The following is a 25,418-nucleotide window of genomic DNA, read 5'->3' as shown; positions in this document are numbered from 1 at the left end:
GTGCAAGCATTTCCACATCTTCATCTATGGGAAACACTTCACGCTCATAACCGACCACCAAGCGCTCGTCACAATTTATGGCAATCCGAAGTGCAAGATGCCCCCCAGGATCGAGCGGTGGGGCCTCCGCCTGCAGGAGTACACGTTTACAATTGTCCACAAACCGGGGAAGGGGGAGAACCCTGCTGATTACATGTCCCGCCACCCCCGGGACTCTGCAGAGACAACTCCTTCCATCGCGGAGGAATACATTCATTTCGTGGCAAGTCACGCTCGCCCACCAGCCATACCCATGCACACCATCAGGGAAGCAACCAACCAAGACGCCACTCTACAGATTGTAATGAAACGCATACAATCCAACAGGTGGAGACATCACCCACAAGACGAAGAAGAGAATCCTGACACCAAGAAAGAACTCCAGGCCTTCCGACACGTCTCTGACGAACTCTCAATAACCGAGGACGGCCTCCTTCTAAGAGACCACAGAATAGTCATCCCAGCCATCCTGAGACAAGGTGTAGTCGACCTAGCGCATGAGGGTCATCGAGGGGTCGTGTCCACCAAGAGAGCACTAAGAGAGCGTGTCTGGTTTCCAGCTCTAGACCAGATGGTCGAGGACACTCTGAAAGACTGTCACCCCTGTCAACTGACCAGCCACAACAATCCGCCTGCACCACTACAGATGACCCCATTACCCGACGGGGTGTGGCAAGAAGTTGCAATGGATTTCTATGGGCCCCTACAATCAGGGAAATACATAGTTGTCATCGTGGACGAGTACTCCCGGTTCCCGGTAGCTCAGTTCATCTCTTCCACTAGTGCCACCTGCACCCTCAAGGTACTTGAGGAAGTCTTCGCAACCTGGGGTGTCCCCAAAATCATCAAAACAGACAATGGGCCCCCGTTCAACGGGCACGAATTCGGCGACTTTGCGAAACAAATGGATTTCCAACACCGCAGAGTCACCCCACTCTGGCCGCAAGCCAACGGCACCGTTGAAAGGTTCATGTCCACCATCAAGAGAACTTTCCCACAGGCCACAGCCGAGAAGAAGGATCTACAGTCGGCACTGAACGAAGTCCTCTGTGCCTACAGAACCACTCCTCGCTCCACGACGGGCATATGCCCTGCCACTCTCATGCTTGGGAGGACAATGAGAAACCGGATCCCAACATGGGAAGGAGCGCTGAAGAAATCCCTCTCAGATCAGCAGCTCAAAGACATGGCTGCAACGGATCAGTATCGCAAAGAGAAGATGAAGGGACATGCTGACCACAAACGGAGGGCACGGTCACCCTCCCTCAAGGAAGGCGACAAGGTTTTCGTCAAACAAGAACAGCGCCAGAAGACCGACTGTCGCTTCAAGGACGAGCCTCTCACAATTGTGCAACAAAAGGGCACCATGGTGACCGCAGAATCAGAAAATCAGCGAGTCACCCGCAATGCATCCCACTTTAAGAAATGCCCTCCTGAAAAACATGACTGCATACCAGCAGTTTCCACACTTGAGGATCACGATGACCCGGAGTCTGGCGCACCCGACTCTGCACCCTCCATGGTGCGGGAACCAGTAGTGGAGAACATTGTGTCTACACCGGCTCGACCCAGACGTCAAGTGCAGCCTCCAAAGAGACTAATTGTAGAAATGGATTAATTTCCACGTTCACTGCTATTTTGTTAAGAAAGGGGGAGATGTAATAGAGTTGACAGTCCAGTAGTTGGGGTGGGCGGAGCTAGGTGGGCAGAGGGGAAGAGGTGGGGACAGGACAGGAAGGGGTTAGTTAGAGCAGGGACGGGGACCTGTGTAGAAGCAAGAATAAAGGTCTTCAAGATATACCAGTCATGTCCGTGTGTTACTGTTGTGGGACACGACAATTACCATGACTGGGGTTTTTAAAACTAAGATAGTTTTGATGTATTCAGAGAATTTAAGTAGGCGGTCTCAGTGCTGCAGCCAGTACGGAATCCTGATTGCGAGTCGTGGAGTAGATGGTTAAACTCCAAGGTGGTAGGTGATAGTCTGACTAAGATTTGGAGGATATCTTAGAACCATCCTTAAACCAGTGGCCTTGTTCAAACCCCCGGCAGAGGAACTTAAAGATTCAGTGACATCCAACACTGTGGAATAACTGAAAGATATAAATATTAAATATTACCCCAGGCAGCCGTGAACACTTTGTTATTCCCCAGCCGAAATGATTGGTGGGAATGGAGAAGGAGACTTATTTTGATATTCAGATTGAAAGAATGGCTGACCGTGGGGCCAGAGTGGTGAGAATGGCTTGTGTGTATGAAAAGGCCAGCAGCCCAAAAGTGGTAATTTAAAGTTTTAAAACCTTTCAAACTTTGAGGTGGTCTATTTCATGGAAGGCATCTGTGTGTGTGTCTACAATTCTGTACCGACATCTTTCTGTGAGTATCGCTACCTCAAGAAGATCAGTGACCAACAACTACTTGGCAGTTTTACATGTTAAGAAAAACCTTTATGAAATGGGTGACAGCTTTTTGTTTGATTTGGCATACAGCTTCCTTGGAAGCTCCAGTCCAAAAAGGCACTGCATGAAGGCATGCGTCGGACTTAAGAAGTCATGCTTCGGTGATGGATAGTAGGTTTAAAGAAGTTTGATTTGGTGTGAGGTTCGTTAGTGCATGGGAAGAGAGAATAATTCCTATGTGGGTTTGGTCTGGCACTAAGCAGAGGCAAAGACCTCACATTTGGTCGATCATGTAGATTGAACCCCTCTTTCATCTGTTTTTGAGAGGTAGGGGAAGGTGGCAATGGACTTAAAGATTTCCGAGTTGGGAGTGTAGAGGGCTAGAATGAAGCTATTGATGCACTGGTGGAGCCAGTGTCTGAGGTTATGACAGTCTGGTTTGGCTTAGGTCACCCTCCATGTGTAACCACTCTGACTTTATTCTCCTGGAGAGTACCTTTATTCCCATCTTTGTGTCTCAGATATGCCTCATTCTCCATCTCCTGTCTCTCACCGACCCAAGTAATTTTTTCTTCTACTATTCTCTCGGCACACATATGGGCAAGCCACACAGGTTCATAGGGAGAGCCGAGCCAGAGGAAAACCAGAGCCAAGCTGGGTTCTCATTAGACTATGAGAACCAAAATACGAGCCAAACCATTGAAATATTTGTCATGCAAACACCTAAAAGCCCTTCTTTAAAACCTGTGCAAGTGTTTTCACTTAGCACAGGAGACTGTATCACTGCAATGAGCAACCTTTATGGAAATATAACTTGAAAAGAATCCAGGTATAATCCCCCCCAAACAATGCTTTGATGACATTATATATATATATAATATATGTGTATCTTGTAAAGCACACTCTACCCTGAGGTGTCCTGGCGCTATAGACTGCTGGGGAACCCATCCTGGCTTTCCCTGTGAGATGGTCCCTCCTGGGTATCCCCAAGGTGAAACCATGCATCCCCAGCGTTTTTGGGGGGCCGTTGTGGAGATGAGGCAAGCTAATGCCCAGAGTTGCCGAGTGTGATCCCTCGTTAGAGTAGGCACCGAGGCGAGAATTATCGAGTCCGCTGACCCTGGTTCACGACCCTGCCGCGTCGGGGATTGAACCCTGGTCCCGGGCCGTCCTCTGCTTCCGGGTCTGCTGCCTTTAACCAGTGAGCCACACCACTCCACTTATACTACCATAAGGGAGCCAATACATAATTGAGCGTGTGACGTGTAAGCATAAATAATAAATATTATTGTTATATGTGTAACACAACCATGGCCATTTAAACAATATATGAGTGAGAGTTTAGTTCTTTTGTATTGTTCAACCTATTAATCAGTTCTAGTTGTTATCACAGTGGAGTAAAAGTATTTGCTTAGGATCACACCTTTCGGCCAAACAGGTCAAGTAGGCGCTTGAGCCCAGGTTTCTCTACTACTCAGCATTTTAGCTACTGCACAATATTCCCTTTTCGCTTTTCCATCCAGCGTCACAGACAAGAGCAGCACTTTGTGTTTAGTTCTCTTTAAACAGAAAAATAAGTGCACTGCTCAGTGAAGCGGTTTGTAAAATACATGCATCACATTCCAAGTCAATCAATCTGAGACCAAGAAACCTTTCGGGGAAACCGACTGCTTCGGATGATTCATTTTCCAAGAGGGGGGCGGGCAAGAGCTCCAGAAGAGAATATAATGCAGGGCAGAAAATTGTACAGATTGAAAAATGCTTATGCGTTATTTTCCACAACAGAGTTAAGTGTAAGTAAGTCTCGGGACTCCATGTATATGGAGGGCTTCCAGCTTTCCTTTTTTGCAGACAGAAAAGCCTCTATTTTCGTGTCTGTCTTTATTTTAAATATGGATAAAAATGGAAATTGGAGATTGTAAATGCTGTCAGTCATGACTGCCAAGCACATTAGCTGTGCAGATTAAAAGCTAAGCGAGTTAAAAAAAGGAAAGCTTAAACATCTGTAGGTCTGCACAATATTGATACTAAAATGTGCTTGTTTTCATATGATTTATTAGCTGCACTCTTATTTATATCGTTGAAACCTGTCAGACATTCAAGTATGAGGGTATATTTATTGGTTAAATAAAAGTAGAAATATGTAATATTTTTACAAACCCCCAAATAAATATTGATAATCACAGATGAAATTTGCAAGAATAAATATAGGAAAGCACAGACCGAAATTTCAAAAACAAAATATTTCAAAACCAGGAGCCCTATTTATATGTTGGTATCAATGCACTACCTTGACCTTGCAAACCAAACAATGGGCCTAATTTATATGTTGGTGCAAAGGGTACTCCATCGCAATGGAGACAAAGCACCCATTTCACTAACATAATGGTTCGCCTGCCCGATTAGAATGCAGTCGGACCTTTGGTGCAACAATGGCGGAGACGTCTCTTCTCCAGCGGCCCAAAAGAGTGAGGACCGTCGGAGGTTGAACTGTATGTTCACCCACCTAAACTAGATGGGTGGATCTAGAGATCAGTTTTCACTGCCCGTCACCGCCAGGAACAACCTGATGAAAAGGGGCAGTGTAAACTTTATATTGCCCCCCTAGCTGTTTACATACACGCACATGCCTTTGTGAATTGGCAGCCAAATATCTAAAACTGGAATGCAGTACAATATTCATATATAATATCTATAAACATAAAGGAGGGCGCCATCTTTACACTTTTCTCAGTATGAAGTAGGACGTTTCAGGCAGATTCACAAAGGCACGTAGGAGCACATAAAAGAGTACTCCTGTAATACCACTTCCTGTACTCATAATTGATTTTGAAAATCAGCACTCCGGTCTCCTCCTCACTCCTCCTGACACTCAGCAAACCAGTTATATTTTTTTATTTTCCTTGGCATTTAAATCAAAGTAGTTCTACAAATTCCATAAATTTGCTTATGTTAAATTTATATCTCTGGCTCATTGTCACTGCGGTATGAAAAAAAATAGAGAATTGTACCCAAACAAGACATTAATATTTCCTAAAGTTTACTCCTCTCTCCAGAAGCTTTCATGGAGTACCACAAAATAATGTTGCTCATCCTTCTACCTTTATCTCACATAAGTCAGTACAGTTGATTTAAGACTCAACATCAGAGCTGGGGAAATCTACAACACGCCCATATAGGCTTATCTGCCTAGTTACCTCTCTCCAAAAACTCCATCTCTGGGCAGAGTATGTTAACATGGACCCGAGGCCTCACTTACCTCCTCTTCTTTGTATTTTCTCATACTACCCACCTCATTTTCCTGTGTGCTCTTACCTAGGCAATTTTCTTCAGATTCTACGTGTTCTTGTATGCCGTCCTTTTCTAAATTAAACACTGTTGTAGTTTTGCACCGTTTTATGGAATATTTCTCTCAGATAGCGTTGATACTGGACATCCTGTGTCTCGCAAATTTGTTTCATAGAAGTTGACTGTGTTGTTTTGCCACTGTACTTTGCTCGGACACTCATTGGAGCTGGTTCGTGCTAAACAACGCTATAATTGGAGTCAAGTTCTGGGGACTGGATAATTAGAGCAAAGGTGTGTTGATATCTCCCTACATTTGTGTGACCTTTCTGTGGGGTGATGTAGTCTATGATAGATAAAGTACTGAGCTGTTTTGTGTGGTCTTTAGGAAAAAGCCTGATCGCTTAGGGCTTTGCTTAAGGATGGATGAATGTTGGTGTCTTGTGTATTACTAGTGCAGAGAGTTCTGTAGGATGTGACAGAGGACACTTGTCAGAGATTGTATGAAAATACCCCAGTGCTCTGCTAAGTCGGTAGCAGCTGTCATGGGAACCATATGTTAGAAAAGGCGATATGTATTTCTCACGAGGGATCTGATGAGTGGGAACAGAGGTACTGGTGAACTGCTCTGGTGGTGTGACTGCATCCTTGCATTAAAGGATTTCCGCTATGGTTATTTTATTTGGGGTAAGAGGTGGGAGGTGTGATAGTATTTTGTACATAGTTATTAATACATCAAAGTCAAAATACATGATGTTGGGCAGGCAGGCTCCTCTGAAATGTACACCCAGGTTATAGACCAGAGGATGTCTAATATTACGATTATTTGGAATGAGATTTGCTGCAAACAAATGCTGGTTTTGGTGGTCCATAGACCAAGAAGCCAAAACAGTTTATCTGGCAATGGTCATGTTTGCAGCACTATACGATGTGGAACACTGATGTACTAGGTGGAAAAGTTGATCAGAGGCAGGCTCTCTCTGTTGTGATGAAGTAGCACAAGGAAAAAGCAGCTGCTTTTATGTATGAATGTTGCTTGCAAAAATATTTTCTGGGAGCAACATTGTGTCCTAAGTATTGTCTGCCAAAATGTCATCCTAATGCAGGTGGAATCCTACTATATTTCCAATGGGGAATATTTTTTGTAAACATTATTCAGGGCATACTATATCAGCCAGACAATATTTTGGTTACGATATTCTGATACCATACCGGTGACTGCTCCAAATAAGGGCTAACTTGGCCAAGGCGGATCTTTATAAAACTTGGATGGCATAGGATCACAGCTTGTAGGTGCAGATCCCCACTTATAAATTGACAGTCACTCATGTAGTCTTCATAGAATAGTCGGATGCTCCAGGAGGAGTAGGGAGGCCATCAAACTCGCTATTATTATTATTATTATTATTTATTTCATTTATAGGGCGCACAGCTACCCAACAAAGGGTTTCCCGGCGCAACAGATCCCGAAATGATACGCTATGGCATGCTAGATATTAAATAGCCAGGTTTTTATGGCTTTCCTGAATTTTACGTAGTTCAGCTCTGTTCTCAATGTCAGTGGCATTGAGTTCCAGAGAGATGGTCCAAGAACTGAGAAGGACTTGCCACCCATGCGCGCCAGTTTGAATTTTGGAATTACAAAATGATTGGCCGTGGAGGACCGCAGAGTCCTGGTGGGGCGATAGGGGCGCACCAGGTTCTGCAGGTATTTAGGGGCAGTGTTAGTGGAAATTCTATGCATAAAACATAACGCTTTGAATTTGACTCTGTTCTCAACCTTTAACCAATGAAGTTTCCTGATATATTTGGTGGTAGGTGTAGAGAATGGAATTTTACATAACAGTCGTGCTGCTGCATTCTGTACCGTCTGTAGTCTGAGGACAGTGGCCTTATTTGCCCCCAGGTACAAGACATTACCGTAGTCGAGCCTTGATGTCACTAAAGCATTGACTACGGTTTTTTTAGAATTTTCCGGTAGCATCCAGCATATCTTTTTTAGCCACTTTAAGATGGCAAAACAAGTGGCAGCGGTTTTTATCGCTTGTTGGTGAAGGTTGAGCGAGTCATCAATAATGACTCCCAGATTGCGGGCATTTGTGACCGGTATGGGGGGAGTACCTATTTCAGAAGGCCAGTGCTGGGGGCCCCATAACTCTTTGTTTTTTCCCAACAGGATTAACTCAGTTTTTCCGCCGTTTAATTTTAAAAAAATGTTATTCATCCAATTCGAGATGTTTCTGGGTCCAAGTTGCAGAGCGGAGGGAGTGCTTACATCCGCTGATGAGAGAGAAAAGAGCAACTGAGAATCATCAGCGTATGAGAACATCAAAAGTCCTGTTTCATCCACTAATTTAGCTAAGGGGCTCATGTAAATATTAAAGAGTAACGGGCTCAGAATTGAGCCCTGAGGTACTCCATGTTTGAATGACTTGATGTCTGAACTGGCGGTTTGTGAAAAGATTTGAAATGTTCGATCTTTTAGTAGTGATTTAATCCAATCTAGAGCCCTGCCTCGAATGCCTATAGAATGGAGTGTCTGGGCAAGGATAGCGTGTGAAACGGTATCAAATGCCGCACTGAGGTCGAGCAGCACAAGTGCTACCGTTTCACCCTGGTCCACCATGCGGCGAATGTTTTCAGTGACGCCCAGCAGGGTGGTCTCAGTGGAGAATCCTGAACGGAAACCAGATTGATGAGAGGGGAGTAGGTCATGAGTAGAAATAAAGTCAGTAAGGCATCGATGCACATGCTTTTCCAGTATTTTAGCAAAGGTGGGCAACAAGGAGATGGGACGAAAATTAGATGGCAAATTGGGGTCAGCTCCAGCTTTCTTCAGGAGTGGATGGATCATGGCATGTTTCCATTCACTAGGTACGGTTGCCTCCAGTAGCGATGAATTCAAAAGATCTGTAATTATTGAAAAGACATTGCTACTGAGTAACTTTAGAATTGTGCATGGCAGAGGATCTTTCGGTGAGCCTGATTTAATAGTTTTGAGCAGACTCTGTACCGTGTCAGGTTTTAACAAGGGCCATTCTTCCAGTGTAACAGCCGCCATCTCCACTGAGGTGAGACCCTCTAAAGTGTTGGTATCCCCAATGGGAATAGGGGGTATCCCACTGAATGTAGCCGGTGTTACTGGGGGAGTTTTGGTGAGATCTTGATTTATATCTGAGTGAATTAAGTCAACTTTGTTAATGAAATAGTCGGCCAAAAGATCACATTGTGTTTGTTAAGGTCTGGTGGGGATTGTGATGTATTTGAACCAGCCAACTCCCTTACCAAATTAAAAAGTGTTTTTGATTGCTCCAGTGCATTTGTGATTTTAGTGCTGACATATTCCGATCTTGCTATACTACACATTTTTCGGTATTTTGTGAGTTGGATTTTATATTTGTACTTATCTTCGGGGGAATAATATCTTCTCCATGACCTTTCCAGATTTTTACATCTAGTTTTTTAATTTCTTAGTGTGTCATTAAACCAAGGGGCTGGGCAACGGTGAGGGTTTTGTTTTAATTTGGTTACAGGCAAAGTGTGATCGATGGCTGCTAAGAGCCAGCTCTGAACTGCGGTTGAAAGCTGCTGAACTGTGGGCGTAGTCCTTGGATCGTGATTTTCTAGGAAAGCATTAAGACTCTCCATGTCTACTTGCTTCCATTTTCTAATGCACTTATTTGGTGCTTGGATGTAATCTTTATTAATTGTTTCATCCTGAAGTGTAAATGTGACCATGTAGTGGTCTGACCATGGCAAGGGCAGGACAGGGTACATATTGATATTATTAAGATTAGAGAGTATGGGGTCTAGCAGATGACCTGCACGATGTGTTGATCCTGAATTTTTTAATATCAAATTAAGAGAGGCTAGATCCCCAATCAGACTTTTAGCCAGGGAACAGTTATCATCCTCTAAGTGTAGATTAATATCCCCCAGGATGGTGAAGTTGGCAGTTTTCATCGCCAGAGGGCCAATAAGATCTAAGAGATTGGTCAACCATTTAGACGCCGACCCTGGGGGTCGATAGACCAAAACTCCTGAAAGGGTGAAATTTGGGGCCAGTGAGGGTTTGAAAGTTGCGGCCTCACATCCATCCCAACTAAGGGGTCTGAAATCGCAACTGTAAGTTATTTTAAATATAATAGCTATTCCACCCCCAGGTATCTTATCGCGATCTTGTCTAACTATCGCATATGTATCTGGGAGTGCCATGGCTATATCCGGTCCTGAGCTTTCCCTGAGCCAGGTCTCGGTCAGAAATAAGGCATCTGGTGTTTCACAGGGAAACGTCTACAACCTCCACAAAATAACAGTCAAAATCTCAGTTTGATCTGCATTGTGCAACAGAAAAAAAAGTGTCTTAAACGGAATCACAAGAAACTGGAAGCCTTTAAAAAGAAATATCCAAATAAGCTAATCCAATTCCATTAACGCGCAAACCTATCTCGAAAGAACAAACTCACCTAATCATGTATTTATTGAATAGACAAGTAAGCACCACCTGGATGGCACTACAAGTTCTCACAAATTAATAACAAGCCCTACATTGGGAAAAGAATCACCACATCCAAGCGCATAAATATATATTCCCAAGAAATCACAGCTTCATACAATAAGGCCAGAGGCTTACCACTATAGGATCACAGTAAAATCCTGGTGTTATCTAGTCATCCATATGACTTTATATTTCTACACAAGGGAAAATAAATAAAAACACCATGCTGTAAATCGTGCACAACTTAAATAGAAAAAAGGCTAAATGGCATCTTGATAACACATCCAAAAGCTTGTTAAAAACACTTGTACAACATATATAATGTACCTTTCCCTAAGTTGTGTTTGAAGTATCTAGGACCACAAATACTGGCGTACTACGCACACAACATCTTGCAAACTTGTATATATAGTCATAGTAAAAGAAGGATTAGTCAGAAAACACAAGTCAAAACCTACAAACTAATCGTTGCCATATTGATTTGTGTTTGACCTGCAATCAATGCGATGTATATGCAAGAAAATTCAAATGTAAGCTGCAGTAAGTTACCAGTGTCATAATGATCTGCTTTCGGATTTAAATATCAGTCATAATTTACATCAATGTCGTGAGTACAGTAATTTGCTCCAAATGAAAAAATAAAATACATAGTAAAAAGAGAAAAAAGGAGAAAGATGGGACAAAGTCCCGGAGTCTACATAGATAAAGTGACAAAATCATGTTGAGTCCGGCTGCCATCTGAGTGTTGAATAGACTATCCCTGTCTGAACAAGCAGTACTTATCAATTCTGATAAAATTAGTAAAAGCCAAATATAAAAATAGGTGGTATTCCATCCTGAAGTACGTAAAAAAGGAGCTTGATATAGTACATGAGCAATATACTTAACAAGCATTTACAATGCAACGGTCTCGCCTTTGCAAAAGTTGGAGCTATTGGCATTGTAAATGACAATTTTTATTTATGTGTTGGTTTTGAAAACAGATAAATAAATGGCAGTGTCATTTACAATGCCAATAGCTTAATCTCTCACAAATGCCACACACAAACACACAGACCCACACACACACAGAGCCACACACACAGAGCCACACACACACACACACACACACACACAGAGCCACACACACACACACACACACACACAGAGAGTAGTACGGTTTCTTGAAATCATACAAATCTACCAGAAAAAGCGGTACTATTAATGGAAGATTTACCAAATATAAATATTGTGTTTGAAATTAAAAAGTCTGGAAATATCATACACGACTGCATTTATTGCGGATTAGTGTTTTTTGACCGCACTCAAAGATTCCCATTGAAGACCCAGTGCAGATCAGCTCTACCTGACCATGGCCAAGTCTCTAGTGGTACCACTACTCAAAGTGTTCCAGGGCACTGCAAAAGGGACCAACATTCAACATTTTCAGGCAAGTGTGTTTGTGTGATCTCAAGTGTGCAACAGGTTCTCTCAATAAGTGAGAAGATGTGCCGATGCCATAAAGATTAAAAAAAAAAACAGACAATGACTGGGGAATAGCTTCCTCCCACCCCAAATTACAAAACGAGATTACAGCCCCAATCACTATGCTAAGAAGTTGCTCGAATATTTCCAGTTCACACTTACCGCACGCATAGGCAGAGCTGGAAGCCAACAACCCAGTTCTCATCATTCAAAAGGGTCGTTATGTCACATTTACATTTTGCTTAATGAAATCGCGATCTCTGCAACATTCACCCCGAAAATTGCTCCACAACCACTAAAACACCCCGCAACCTAGGAAGAAGGTTTCTGCATGAACAGTGAACAGCGCCAGATCCTTTTCGTATAGATTCCAGTGGTAAATACGGAGTACAAGCTCTTCCTAACTCATGCGATGGAATGGCCCTCGTGCTGAAAAGTGGCACTCTAGTGCCTTGTTAATATAGCGCTCTGGCAGGAGCAGTTTCTTTCCACCGGACCAAGCTCATCCCACCAGTCCCCCCTCGTAATGGATTAGTATGGAATTTCACAACCCCCTCGCCCCCGCCCCTCATAGGGGATACAAAGCAGCAGCCTACCCCGCAGACTGGCAGTGCAGGTGAAAGCGCACCTTACCCACTAGCTCCCCCACCATGAACACCAGGTAAAGCCCAGCCGCCGCCACCAGTCTATTACGAACCCGCCGCTGCTTGGACAGTTCCCAGTGTTCAGTGCAGTGCTCGCAGGGGAAGGGCTGGACGCAGGTGTTCGGTAGGTCTCGGTTCAGCAAAGAGTCATCATCGGAAGAGAGAGTGCCTCCCTGCCCGGACGCGGCCGCCACCACCAATCAGAGCATGCTAAACCTAGGCAGGTCCTCATCGTCTGTGCCCCCGGGATCCTCGCTGAAGTCATACATGTTGTTGCTGTCGCTGAGGTAGAGCGGCACGTCCCTCTGCCTCAGCAGGGACGACTTGAAGCCGTCCCATCAGGCACTGGTAGAGCGCCGAGCCATCTTCAGGCGAGACCAGCGGCGCGCTGGGCATAAGGATCAGTGGGCGGCCCGCCTAACGAACCGCAGCCCCAGTCACGAGGCACCTCAGGTGAGACGGTGAAAGATACTTGATCCCCTCGATTTACACTGATAGCACAACAACATTGCCGAGTATCGGCTGAGAACTCAACTCTTGCGGTATTTGGGGCACTGCGAGAATTCTATTGTGGAACGTTATGACAGTTTCCTCTCTTTTAACCCCGTCCCTTTGAGACTGGCTTGGCCTGACTTACGTTTATGATAAAGGCTTTCTTATCTTCTTTATGGGGCGAAACAGAAGGCCCCATAAAGAAGATAAGAAGGCTTTTACCACAAACGTAAGTCAAGGAGCCCAGTCTGAAAAGGACAGGGCTAAGCGAGAAAGGAGATCGTCACTAGGACCTCTTCTCCAATGGCTGGCCACCGTTTAGGAGGCCAGCCAATGGAGAAGAGGGGCGGGGCTTAACCTCGCCTGTGAAACTCTCCCTACATCATTATATCTCGCCAGCTCGACTGCGCATGTGCGCAGTCTGTCGCAGGCTGGGACCTAAAAATTAGAAACAAAGGAAAGACTACATGCTAGACTCTACACTAAAACAATTTCGAATCTTGTGCGCTATCTACGCCATCTCAGTAATAAACAACACACTAATTTAAAGAAAGTCTTATATTATACGCTCCTAAGTCTGATACTCATTTAGGGCATATGGCAATCCTTACAAATCTTCAGTCAGACAATTTACCAACATAGAGTCATTCAGGAAAGTGAAAGAGTAAGATACCCAAGAGAGCGAGCGAACATTTTACAAACATAGTGTTATTCAGGAAAGTTAAAGAGTAAGATATCCCGAGTAAACATGACAATTACAAAGACTACATTTAATTCAATATAATTATCCATAGTACAGAGTATTAACCTACCAAGAAGTATTTCAGTTCATTGCCAATAATCATGCCATAAACAGCGGATTTTAGTTTCTTTATCCATTCCGCTTCCCTGAGTCGAAAGCATAGTTCTCTACTACCACCCCTAGGATCAGCACGTGCACTAGCTATAGCATGAAATTCAAAGTTACAGCGTGGTTTCATAGCATCAAATATTGATGCATTTACAGCAATAGGATAACTCTCATTGTTCGTTATGCTTGCGTTCAGATGTCCTAGTATTCACTCCTTTACATTCCGATTTGTACTGCTAAAGTAGATTTTTCCACAGGCACACAATAGAACACAATTAACAACAAAAGTGGTTCTGTTGGGTGGCAGCAAGAATTGCTTTGAAAGAAGGCTATATCAGCTCATAACACAAAAGAGTAAACCTCTCTGAAAACAACTGAAATTCACAAAATCTTTATATAATAAAAGACATAATCACAATACACAGGAATTACTTCATTCCGTTTTAGGTTTCAATAAATGCTTAAACATGTGATGAGTGACTGTAGTGAACAAAGTGACTAGTGCATTACATTTTGTGACACGTATATACAGATTTATACAATGAAGACGGGGGGGTTCTTTGTTTGAGAGGCCAGTGTTCAGAATTAGTTCTCCAAGGAAACAGATGGTTACTGTGCAAGTTCCTGGAGGTATCTTGACCAATTATGAGCGTCGACGTTTCAACACTATTGCGCCCCAATTGGTGGTCGCGGCGGGTCTTTATCAAGACAAAGGGTGGGGGAGGGCATAGGAGTCTGGTAGAACTGGAATAAATCTGGAGGGGAGCCGGTAGGTCAACCCCAAGTGTTGCGATGGCGATCACTGCAATGTCAGAGCGCCGTCTGAGCTGTCAGGATTGTGCGCTCAAACAAAGAAAACACCCCTCCCCCTCCCCGTCTCCATTGTATAAATCTGTATATACATGTCACTAAATGTAATGCACTAGTCACTTTGTTCACTACAGTCACTCATCACATGTTTTAGCATTTATTGAAACCTAAAACGGAATGAAGTAATTCCTGTGTATTGTGATTATGTCTTTTATTATATAAAGATTTTGTGAATTTCAGTTGTTTTCAGAGAGGTTTACTCTTTTGTGTTATGAGCTGATATAGCCTTCTTTCAAAGCAATTCTTGCTGCCACCCAACAGAACCACTTTTGTTGTTAATCACGCTTACCCAGGTTCTGAGGGACACAAGGTTACCCCTTTTATCTAAAACACAATAGAACACATACAACATATTGTGTTTGACAATGTCAAATTCATCTTAATCATGCATTCTGGCATTCCATTGTAACTAAAACAACATTTCTTAGCATTTGCTACTCTGCAATCTGAACAAAATCCACATCTAAAAAAATCCATTAGATGAGTCATTCAAACAATGTAGTGGTTTAACTAATCTTGGGTAGGTGGGATTAACAATAGTCTTTATAGTGATACCCCTATGATAAAGTATACTCAAACGTTGTGTAACAAATTCCTTGATCATTGGGTGCTGAAGGAGCATAAGCTAATGTCTATTTAGAAGGCAGCTTATTAACCCAACATCACTTCCAAATTTATTGATAAACCTAATGTGACTTTCCTTATTTCTCCTATTTCTCTTGTCAACATTTTTAAGCAATGCTGCTTGATCAATTGTAAAGCCTTATGCTATACTTGTTCCACTATGTTGTAATCATAACCTCTTCTCATAAATCTTTCATCAATGCCTTTAATTTTTTTGACTAACTTTTCCTTAGTGCTACAGTTACATTTCATTTTCGCCACTTCCTCCTTCGGGATTGGTTTTATTTGAGAGTGAGGATGGAAGCTTTTAGATAGTAAAATAGAGTTGCAAGAAGTCTCCTTTCTAAGCATTCTGCTTTCCAATGTAATCTCAGAGACATATAGCTCAATGCGCAAGAAGGTGATATAGCTCCTACTGTAATTCATTGTAAATGTAATGTTCTTCTCATTTTCATTAAGGTATGTAACAAAGTCTAAAAGTTCTGTCTCTGTTCCAGTCCAGGTATCCAAAATATCATCTACAAATCTGCCCAAAAATTAATCTTGTCAGCCCACTATGATCCATTGAGATTCCAGACCTTTTAAGTCTCTTAACGCTGTGTTCTTTTATGTATGAATATTTTTTAAATTTCATGTATATCTACTATTCGTTTTTTGTAATTTACTCAATGTATTATATGATTTCTAGCACTGAGGAAGTCTATGATTAGACAAAGCATGTTTTGGCTAGAGTGGAAAAGCTAAGAAATATATCAAGCACCAGTATCAAGCTGAGATTTGGACTGCTCTTTTTGTGGCGCTAGAGGGAATTGGTTTACAGAATTGGATCCTTTCCACTCCTGGGAACCACCAAGAGGGCTCCACCAGAGGGTTTCCTTCTTGATATAGGAAGTTGATTAGTGATTAAAGGAGTTGATAAATGATATCACCCTTGAAGAGATGGAAGTCAGTTGGGTGACACTGGTTTTCTTCTCAGTTATTTGGGTGCTAAATTTCCAGGGAACCTTGGCTGGGATCTTTTTTTCCACTGCACGAAAATGGATGTGAACTTGGCTCTTTCTGCAGGGTCGTCCCCAAACTTTTCCCTTTACCCTCCTGTTTTCTAAAACTGTTTTCGTCGGCTTTAGGACTTTGCTCCCTTCTCCACTGCTAACTAGTTCCTCCCTAAAACATTGTAGAACTAGTTTATACCCAATTGGCCTACTTAATTTACTTGTAAGTCCCTTGTAAAGTGGTTCTGCATGTGCTTAAGGCTAGTAAATTAAATGCTACTAGTGGGTCTGCAGCACTGATTGTGCAACCTGCTTAAGTAGCTCTTTGAACTTGTCTCCTGCCTGTCTTTGCAGCCTGTGTGTGCAGTTTTAAACTGCCATTTCAACCTGGCGAAATAAACACTTTGAATACATATAAGGCAACCCTAGGGATTGGCCGTGGACAGCTCAAAGTGAAGGATGCAATGTATTTTAAAAATTGGACGTGTACTTTTAAGTTTTAAATGTCCTTTTAGTGAAAAACTATTTTTTTTACTACTGCAATCCCACCTCTCACAAAAGATAAAATTGAAGTTACCTTATTGCATTTAATAAATTCTCTTATTCTAAGGTTGGATTTTAAGTAACAATTTTGAAATTCCACTTTTAGAAAAGTTGGCATTTTCCAGCAATAGCCATTTGGTGCCTGCAGCCTGTCTGTGAGTCACATGACAGGGTGTAGTTGACAGTTGGGCTTTGTGTAGACAGTCATACACATGGGTGGATGGGCCATCACAGGCCAGATGGGAGGGAGGAGCTAGACATAGCCCTACTTTCACTTGAATAGGCTGCGTTCAGCCTCCACACAAAGGACTACATACCCCCAGTCGTTAGTCTGGGGCCAGGGCAAGGAAGGCAGGACTCCTGTGCACTTCAAAGGGAAACCTCTAGAAGCTTCTCCCACTTCAAACGCAGAACTTGGTATAGATATTGGACCTCAGACACCAACTCTTCAGTACACTTCTGGACATGTAGATACTGTGCCAGGAAGACGGACTGCTGTGATGCTGAAAGGACTGCCACTCTGCTGGACAGCTTCTCTGAAGGACTGCTTCCCTGCTGTGCTGTGCTTTTCTGACCTGCTGCCCTCTTGTCTGGTTGAGAAGGACTGGCCCTGCATCTGTTGATCCTAGATCCCCACAGTGACACAAAGGGTAGTGGCTGGCTTCCTGACTTGAGCCTCAGGAACTTAAGGTTCCAAAAACCTTGAACACAGCACCTAGACTCTGTGATCTGTGAGTGCTATCCTGCCAAGTGGTGCGACCCCAGTACTGGACCTTTGGAAGTGGGCCTGAAGATGCTCTGCAAGCCCATCTGTGGAACCAGCAGAACCGCTGATTATCCTCTGCAGTGTGGCGCAACCCCAAGCAGAACCTATGCAGTGTTCTCCCGATAAAGGACTCCTCATCCACCTTGCAGCCCGCATCAGAACTGCCACTGATGCAGGCCCACACATCACACATCTCTTGTTGATGACAGCCTTGAAAACAACTCAGGTTGTCACATCACAGCCTCGTAGCTCTTCAGAAGTGACACATTGTCTCAACTGCACAACGGATCCCTGACCCCAAACTTCACGTCGCTAGCCCTCATTGACGGGATCCTCAACAACTACACAGGCCCTCTCACCTCAGCTCCTCGGAACCCGATCCATCGCCTCGGCTAAGCGATGCTCCCTTGGTGCAGGACCAAAGGTTTGCAAGCAGGATTATGATGCTCTCATTCAGCTGGCCTAACTGGATCCATGTAGCCCATCCGCGCTCCATCGCGGTTGGCCTAAAGTTGTGACTTTGTCTCGGTCCAGCACGGAACGCCATTCAGAGTTGGCAATTTGTGCTTTTTAGCTCTTTTTTCCCTAAAATCTTTAAACTTACTTATCTCCGGTTCTGCTGATTGGATTTTTGTCATTTTGGTCTTGTTTTATTTATTAAAATTACTGTTTTAAGTGCTACATAAATACTTTTCACGTTGCCTCTAAAGTAAGCCTGACTGCTCTGTGCCAGGCTACCACAGGTTTCAGCACAGGTTAAATTGGGGTTTGCTTGTGCCTCGACCTGAGAAGGATTGTGGTTGCCGCTTGAGAAGAGTTGTAACCCCTCAACCAGTAACCCCATTTGTCACAATAGGCCACAGAATTTGGGTTGGGTGAGTTTGACTGGCTGCTGTGGCAGGCAAGTGGGAGAGCCAGGAAAGATAATACCCCCCATTGGCGTAACAAAAGTTTAAGGGGCCCCCATGCAATGTACACAGAGGACTCCATATTTAATCCGGAGAATTTAGGCATGAGTTCTGTGCTGAGGGGGCCCCCTTCAGCTCGGGGGCCCAGCACCGCGGGGAATGCGGGCCTGTGTTACGCCCCTGATACCACCTCTATGGCTGAATCAGTGAGGCACCCTTTCCTTTTCTAATCTCTCTGTAGCAGACTAAGGAGAATGTGGCTGGGGCCTGTTTTTACCTCCCTGAGAGTCGCTTCTGTGAAAGAAGCAATGATGACGTTGAGCGATATGAAAGAGTTTGAGGTTGTGCTGACTAATACTCAGTTTCCAAAGAGTGCATGACAGCAAATGGAGCGTGGTCAAGAAGAGGAATAGTAGAGGGAGCCAACTATCCTCGTTTTAAAGAAAGGACAAGGAGCAGCATCCACCACAGAACTGCACAATATCTAAGCCCCCATCTGTTGTTACTGAAATTATGAAACTGTCAATATCTTTAAGATTACAAGCACACAGACTTGATGTGGTGTGTTTTATTATTATTTTCCAACTATTGTTCTTCTTGTGTCTTACGTTGTTAAACGCTATGGGGACTCCGATTGACAGTACTCTGGAGAAAACCTTGTGCTTGGTAGGGAGCAAAACGTATAGTCTTATATGTCTCCAACCTACATATAGTGTAAGAGCAGTCAGTGTGGGGCAGATGGAAGTGTAACAAGTGCAGGGTTTCTAGTCTCCACAAACAGTACACAATAAAAATGTCAGTCAAGTCACAGAAAAAAAAAACAGAAGTTCCTACTGATAACCTTTTTTGAGTTATACGAGCTGACCGGTAGAATAAAGCTGGAGATTGTGGGTATTCTTATTAAGTAGTCACTACTCAAAAACACCAAACAGATGTGGTTTTCTTCTGTGAACCCTTTTTGTAATGGCATACAACGGAAATAAGACACACAGGAAAAAGTAACAATGTTTGAATTTCTACATCTACAGTAAAGCGGGTAGTGACACTTGAAAGAATGTAGTCTGTGGTAGAGGAGATAGAGAAGAATTGTGATTGCCTCAATGTTTCTTGTTGAAATGATTGAATTGCATTGTAGTATTTATTCTGTGCTTCATGAACCTAACATGGATGGAGGCACTGCTGGGTGATCCAGTGAGAAGTTACCACGATCATTGTGCATGGTTGATAGCGTGTAGATTTATAGTCTGGCAGTTGTGGGACCCCCAAAGGTGCTATTAATGAGCTTTGGAGGGGCGCTACAGTCATGTTGCTGCTTCACCATGAAGCAGAGGGATGTAAGACTTAGGAGTTCTCTCCACCTTCCGGGTGGTTGGGTAGATACTAACTTGTTTTTATGCTGGTTGGGTTAGAGACGAAGCTGTATTTTCTAGTTGGTAGGGTATGTTGTATGTGTCAGGTTTCATGAGTATAGTTTTGAAGAATATTCCCATCTTGTCAAAGTGATTTTGCATGTATGCTAAGGCAGATTTAACGTTAGATTTGCATCTGCAAACCTTTGACCTCTAGTCTGAGTGGTCATCTGTCTGGGAACAGGCTGGCCATCACTGCACCCTGGAATTCTTAGTGTCATGGCTCGTCTTTTTCTGGTCAGGAGTGTGTTCCAAAACATGTCCTTCTGCACAGAGAATAAAATACCACCCACAAGATTTTCTGTAGGAAGGCACTGACAGGAGTTGGGACAGTCTTCATGGGATCATCCTTGTGTGGGAGTATATCCAAAGTGGGCCCAGTGGCTAATGCAGAGAGCCTTGAACAGAATGTGTCTTGTTATGGGCAGCACATGGAAGTTTGTAGGCCCTTAGAGATGTAGTCCTGCATGCCAAGATGCAAGAGTTGTCGGGGGCATTCTGGATTTCCTTGAGTCTGCAAAGCAGGCAGAAAGAAGATTCGAGGCACAGTCCATTGGTCTGATCAAGGCATAATAAGACCTAAGCAATGGTAACCTTTACTCTGTGAGGGACGCCTCAATGTGTGAAATATTGCCATGAACTTTGCATTTCTGTAGAAGAGACTTTTAGTTTCCTGATTTGCATACCTTATTACTTCCAGGTTCTTCACTTTCACCGAGGGAGTTCGTGGGCATCAGAGTTAATGAGGCCGGATGGTTTGATGGGATACTGTGCCCCAGCATCACAGGTGAGAATCTCAGTTTTTGATTAGCTGAACTTGAGAAGGTTGAGTTGCATTCATTATTCTCAATTATTGGCCCAAGTCTACAAAATTATGATGACTTGAGTGTTGTTTGCATAGTTTAGCAAGGCCCATTGAAGGATTGGATGATGTTTATGGAAGGCTGTGGTAAGAGGAATGAAGCAGAGAAATAGTGAAACCTTGCAGAGCGCGGGTGACAACCAAGGTATGTACAGAGGTGGAAGATCGAAAGGAGATGCAGGCAGATGTTTATGTGAGAATAGGGAAAATCCAGTATAGGAGTTTACCCTTAATTCCAAAGTAACACTGTCTCTATAATATGGTGGGGTAATTTAATTTCAAAGGCAGAGGAAAGGTCTTGTAGCAGGAGCACTGCAACTGTTTGTATTGATAGTAGTCTTGAAACTATCCCCGCTGGTGATCAGGGCGTATTCCAGCATTTTAGGAATGCTGCTTGGTGGTCTGAGAGGGCATTGTTTTCTACAAGAAGGGCAGAGACCTGGGGGAAGGCTGACTGATGAGTTTTCTCAGGAACAGGTTTGTCTTAAGACTGGAAGCTGAACAAGACTTTCAGGTTGACACGTTGTTTCTCTAGAATGGTTTTGATGTCAAAGAGGATCGCTGTCTAGCATCCAGGATATGGAGTCCTGCCAGGCTCAACGTCAAGCCTACGTGTTGCCCAAAATGTTCATGCTTCAAGAGGGAGGTTGAGCGTGGCTGGAATACAAAAGGTAGCAAAGGACATCACACTTGAGAGTAGCAAAGGTATCGCATACAATATTTAAAAAACCAAACAACTCAAAAAATATCAAAAAAATAAATGCTAAAACGCACTTTTGATGTTCTTTATTTATAAGGTTAAGGTAATTAAGCAATAAAACCAGAAACAATGATTAACATTCATTAGGTGCGCTTTGGGTAAGAGCGGTACAGAGCAAAAGAGCAATGAGACCATATACCAAAACACAATGAAGAGATGGGAATACATCTGGGCATGGAGAAGCAGGGCAATGAAGATTTTACCATGTAAAAATGGATTGTAGAAAGATTAGGTAGATTACTTCCTCCCTGCAAACACTGGGTAATTATCTTTGGAACTGAGATGTGATTTTTGATTATTTTTTTTAATATTTTTCATTTCGTAGATTTTTGAGTCTATGTGTGTAGTTCTACAGTCTTTTTATAGTTACAGGGGGTACCAGGCAGAGTGATATGATCTGTAGCTTGCGTGAGGGACAGATTTGTTTGAGGCAAAAGATCTGCAGAGAGACTGTCTGCAAGATAATGTCTAAGTAGAAGTAGAAGAGCAAAAGGTGGAGGAAAGAAAACTAGAAAAAAGTAGGGGATAAATCAGGGTTAGGTATAGGAGAGGTATTGAGGGAACGGAAGAGGATAGAGGTGGAAAAGAGAGAGGTAGATGAGAAAAGTAGAGGAGAGTACATTTGAGGGAAGATCTAGAGGAGATAGAAATAGATGAATGAAGTAGAGGATATAAAGGTAGAGTAAAGAGATGCAGGAGAGAGAAGTAGAGAACGAGGGTAGGGGAGAGAGTGACGGACACTGATATGGGTATTTTCTGTGTTAAGTGGTTCATAATGCTACTGAAGTCTAGCTAAGGGTCGACAATGTATGCAGTAACTGAGGTTACTGTGCCTTTTTGTTTGTGCATTTTGCTCAAGTCTCTTGACATACTTTGACTCTGTATTTATGTTTTTATGGGCTATGTTTGACAAATAAATTCCCTCTTGTAGGCTATCAATCAATCAAGAATTTGTAGAGCGCACTACTTACCCGTGAGGGTCTCAAGGCGCTGGGGGAAAAAAAGGGGGGGGGGTGCTACTGGTCAAACAACCAGGTCTTGAGTACCCTCCTGAAGGTCAGCAAGTCTTGGGTCTGTCGTAGGCACAGTGGGAGGGTGTTCCAGGTCTTGGCCGCGAGGTGGAAGAAGGATCTGCCGCCGGTGGTTGTTCTACGGATGCGAGGGACGGTGGCGAGGGCGAGGTCGGCAGAGCGGAGCTGGTGTTTGGGGATGTAGATGAAGAGTCGTCTGTTGAGGTAGGCTGGGTCGGTCTTCATTCGACTAACCACGAAATGCAAAAGAAACAGAAATGATGCACAGACCAACAGAAGACAGCGCAGAAGAAAATCAACAGCTGTGAGTGCAAATATTTAAAAATGATGTAGGCATGAATGGTGATTGGTGAGCGCAAATGCATTGCAATACCATTCAGATATGGACTTTTATACGTGTTTACATCCGTGCAGGGGAGGCTAGAAAGAGTGAGAAGGAAGAATGAACTGCAAGATTTAAGAGAAGGTGGTGGTAGTGAAAATGCCAACCTAGAAAGATTCTCCATCAGCACACACGATTGTCAAATCTCGTTTCTTCGAGTTCCCTGAGGAACAAATAACTATCTGAGGAAACTCCTCTGACTTTGGCACCACTTTGCCAAAATTGTATGTTTATTGAAAAGCCAACCTGACAAAACCTGCTCTGATGATCTGTTATCATCAAACCTCTTTTAAAGAAGTTTCGAACTTGAACGGGATTCTCCATGTTGTCAAAACCAACTCTTTTCTTCTCCTCCTGTTTCTCTTTTCAAGGGTGATCATCCACTCCTTCCTTTTCAGGATGCAGTAAAAAAAAGGTTTTTGCTGCTCCCTTTTACTTAAACTTATTTTTATAATTCGTGAGGTGTGAGGAACTGTTGAAAAAATTTGTTTATTTATATATACAAAGTCAAGGGCTTCCTCCTTGGCTTGGTATATCTATAATTTTCGTGAAAAGGTATTTCGCCTGTGAAACAGTTTTCTAAAATATAGTTTCATCAGCCTAGTTTTGTCCTTGCTGGTGTTCTCCATTCGGAAGTTTTGTGAAAATGAGGAAATACTCATGAGTTAACTCCACTTAAGAAGTGGCGGATCCACACTCGGATCTAGAGTGACTGGGTTCACCACCATTCTTGCTGGAATTGGTTTGACTTAGAAAGGGTTCCAGATTGGGCAGTAGAGGAGTTTAACACAAACTCCTGCCTCCAAAGTGATAATGCAGATGGTGGAGACAGGCACATTAAAGACAACCAGGTTGGCAGATGCCATAAACCTGCCCCAGTGGTGAATCCATGAGCAGAACTCTAAATCAAGCTCTAAGTTGCTTGAGGTAAGTGCTGCCAATCACCTTTGGTCTCTAGACGAGAAGGAGGGCTTTGAGGACTAGGTGGAGGCTTAGCAGAAGCGCACAGCACGGGAGAATGTGGGAGGTGGTGCAGTTGAAGGTAAGATGCAAGATACTGTGCATAGCTTCAAACCCAGGGTTAATTGATTGCATAGGGCACTGCTTGTGAAGTGCTGGTGTATGCCTAGAAGGTTACTTCATTGAATGAGAATAGCTCTAGTGTGTTCTTGTCCAGGGGGTCAATCCAGTTTTTGGTGATGGTTGTGGAGAAGACGGCAGGGCATTGTGCGTGAAAGTAGTCAGTGACCTTCCAATTTCAAATTTTGTTGAGTGATTGCACTTCAGTGGAAGGCGTGGACAAAAGAAATGCGATTAATTTATTTCAATGTGATATGTTGGGGCTGGGGTGTGGATATGGGATCAGTAAAGGTGGGGTGTGCTGTTCCGCAGGGTAGTGGTGTTTGTGTTGGAAGCTGTAGATTAGATGTTTGCTAGCAGGGGAAGGGGGAGCGGTAGTGAAAAATGAAGGTGAGAGAAGAGATGTCAGTGGGTGGGTGGGCTCGAGACAGTTGAGGGAAAGGTGAAGATTGGTTAGAGGTGTAGAGTGGTAACTCAAGAGGGAGGTGAGATAAAAGGTAGGTGAGAAGAGATAGGTGAAAGGAAACAGAGCGGAGTATTGGCGGAGGGGTATGTTCAAGGAGAGGTTGGTAAAAGGGAACATTTGCAAACAAAACAGGTGATGGACCGAATGTGGATCAATGTCACACATTCACCCCAGTCCAAAGATCTGGGCCCAAATCCATCGTTTTTTTGCACTCCACACCACCCTGGGTTAGACAATGGCGATATGCAAATCAGCTCTGACCCTGTGCCCCATGGGAACAGTTCAGTCCGAACTACAAAAGCCATGTCCTTCCCAGAACGGAATCAAGCATCCGAGGACCGGACCGGTTTCGAGTTAACACCTCTCATCAGCCCGGCTAGCTTGACTCCAGTGGTGTGGAGTGCCTGGGACCCACGTCTGAGCATCCCCAGCGCACTTATGGCGAATTTGCAAACAAAACAGGTGATGGACCGAATGTGGATCAATGTCACACATTCACCCCAGTCCAAAGATCTGGGCCCAAATCCATCGTTTTTTTGCACTCCACACCACCCTGGGTTAGACAATGGCGATATGCAAATCAGCTCTGACCCTGTGCCCCATGGGAACAGTCCAGTCCGAACTACAAAAGCCATGTCCTTCCCAGAACGGAATCAAGCATCCGAGGACCGGACCAGTGCGCTGGGGATGCTCAGACGTGGGTCCCAGGCACTCCACACCACTGGAGTCAAGCTAGCCGGGCTGATGAGAGGTGTTACCTCGAAACCGGTCCGGTCCTCGGATGCTTGATTCCTTCTGGGAAGGACATGGCTTCTGTAGTTCGGACTGGACTGTTCCCATGGGGCACAGGGTCAGAGCTGATTTGCATATCGCCATTGTCTAACCCAGGGTGGTGTGGAGTGCAAAAAAACGATGGATTTGGGCCCAGATCTTTGGACTGGGGTGAGTGTGTGACATTGATCCACATTCGGTTCATAACCTGTTTTGTTTGGTAAAAGGGAACAGGCAAGAGGTAAGTGCGAGGAGTCGGAAAGAGGAGGTCGAAGGAAGAAGG

At 43.8% G+C, this 25,418-nt stretch overlaps 1 protein-coding gene across 3 annotated transcripts in view; it reads left to right on the top strand.

Moving 5' to 3' along the window:
• GABBR1 (gamma-aminobutyric acid type B receptor subunit 1) overlaps nucleotides 1-25,418 on the top strand; it is a 750,676-nt gene that overhangs the window by 158,562 nt on the left and 566,696 nt on the right. For 2 of the 3 annotated variants that reach the window (XR_015296080.1, XM_086924381.1), the window contains exon 2: nucleotides 20,484-20,570. The exons of the other annotated variant lie outside the window; for it this stretch is intronic. Coding sequence is in view for 1 of the 2 variants with exons in the window: in XM_086924381.1 (XP_086780507.1) it covers nucleotides 20,526-20,570 (45 nt within the window). In the remaining variant the exon portion in view is untranslated. The remainder of the gene's footprint in view (nucleotides 1-20,483; nucleotides 20,571-25,418) is intronic. 3 annotated transcript variants of the gene reach the window in all.

This window comes from Lissotriton vulgaris, chromosome 5 (genome assembly GCF_964263255.1).
Source record: "Lissotriton vulgaris chromosome 5, aLisVul1.2, whole genome shotgun sequence".
In the NCBI taxonomy this organism is placed as follows: Eukaryota; Metazoa; Chordata; class Amphibia; order Caudata; family Salamandridae; genus Lissotriton; species Lissotriton vulgaris.
Note: the sequence above shows the minus strand (reverse complement) of the source record. Positions and strands in the feature narration are given on the sequence as shown.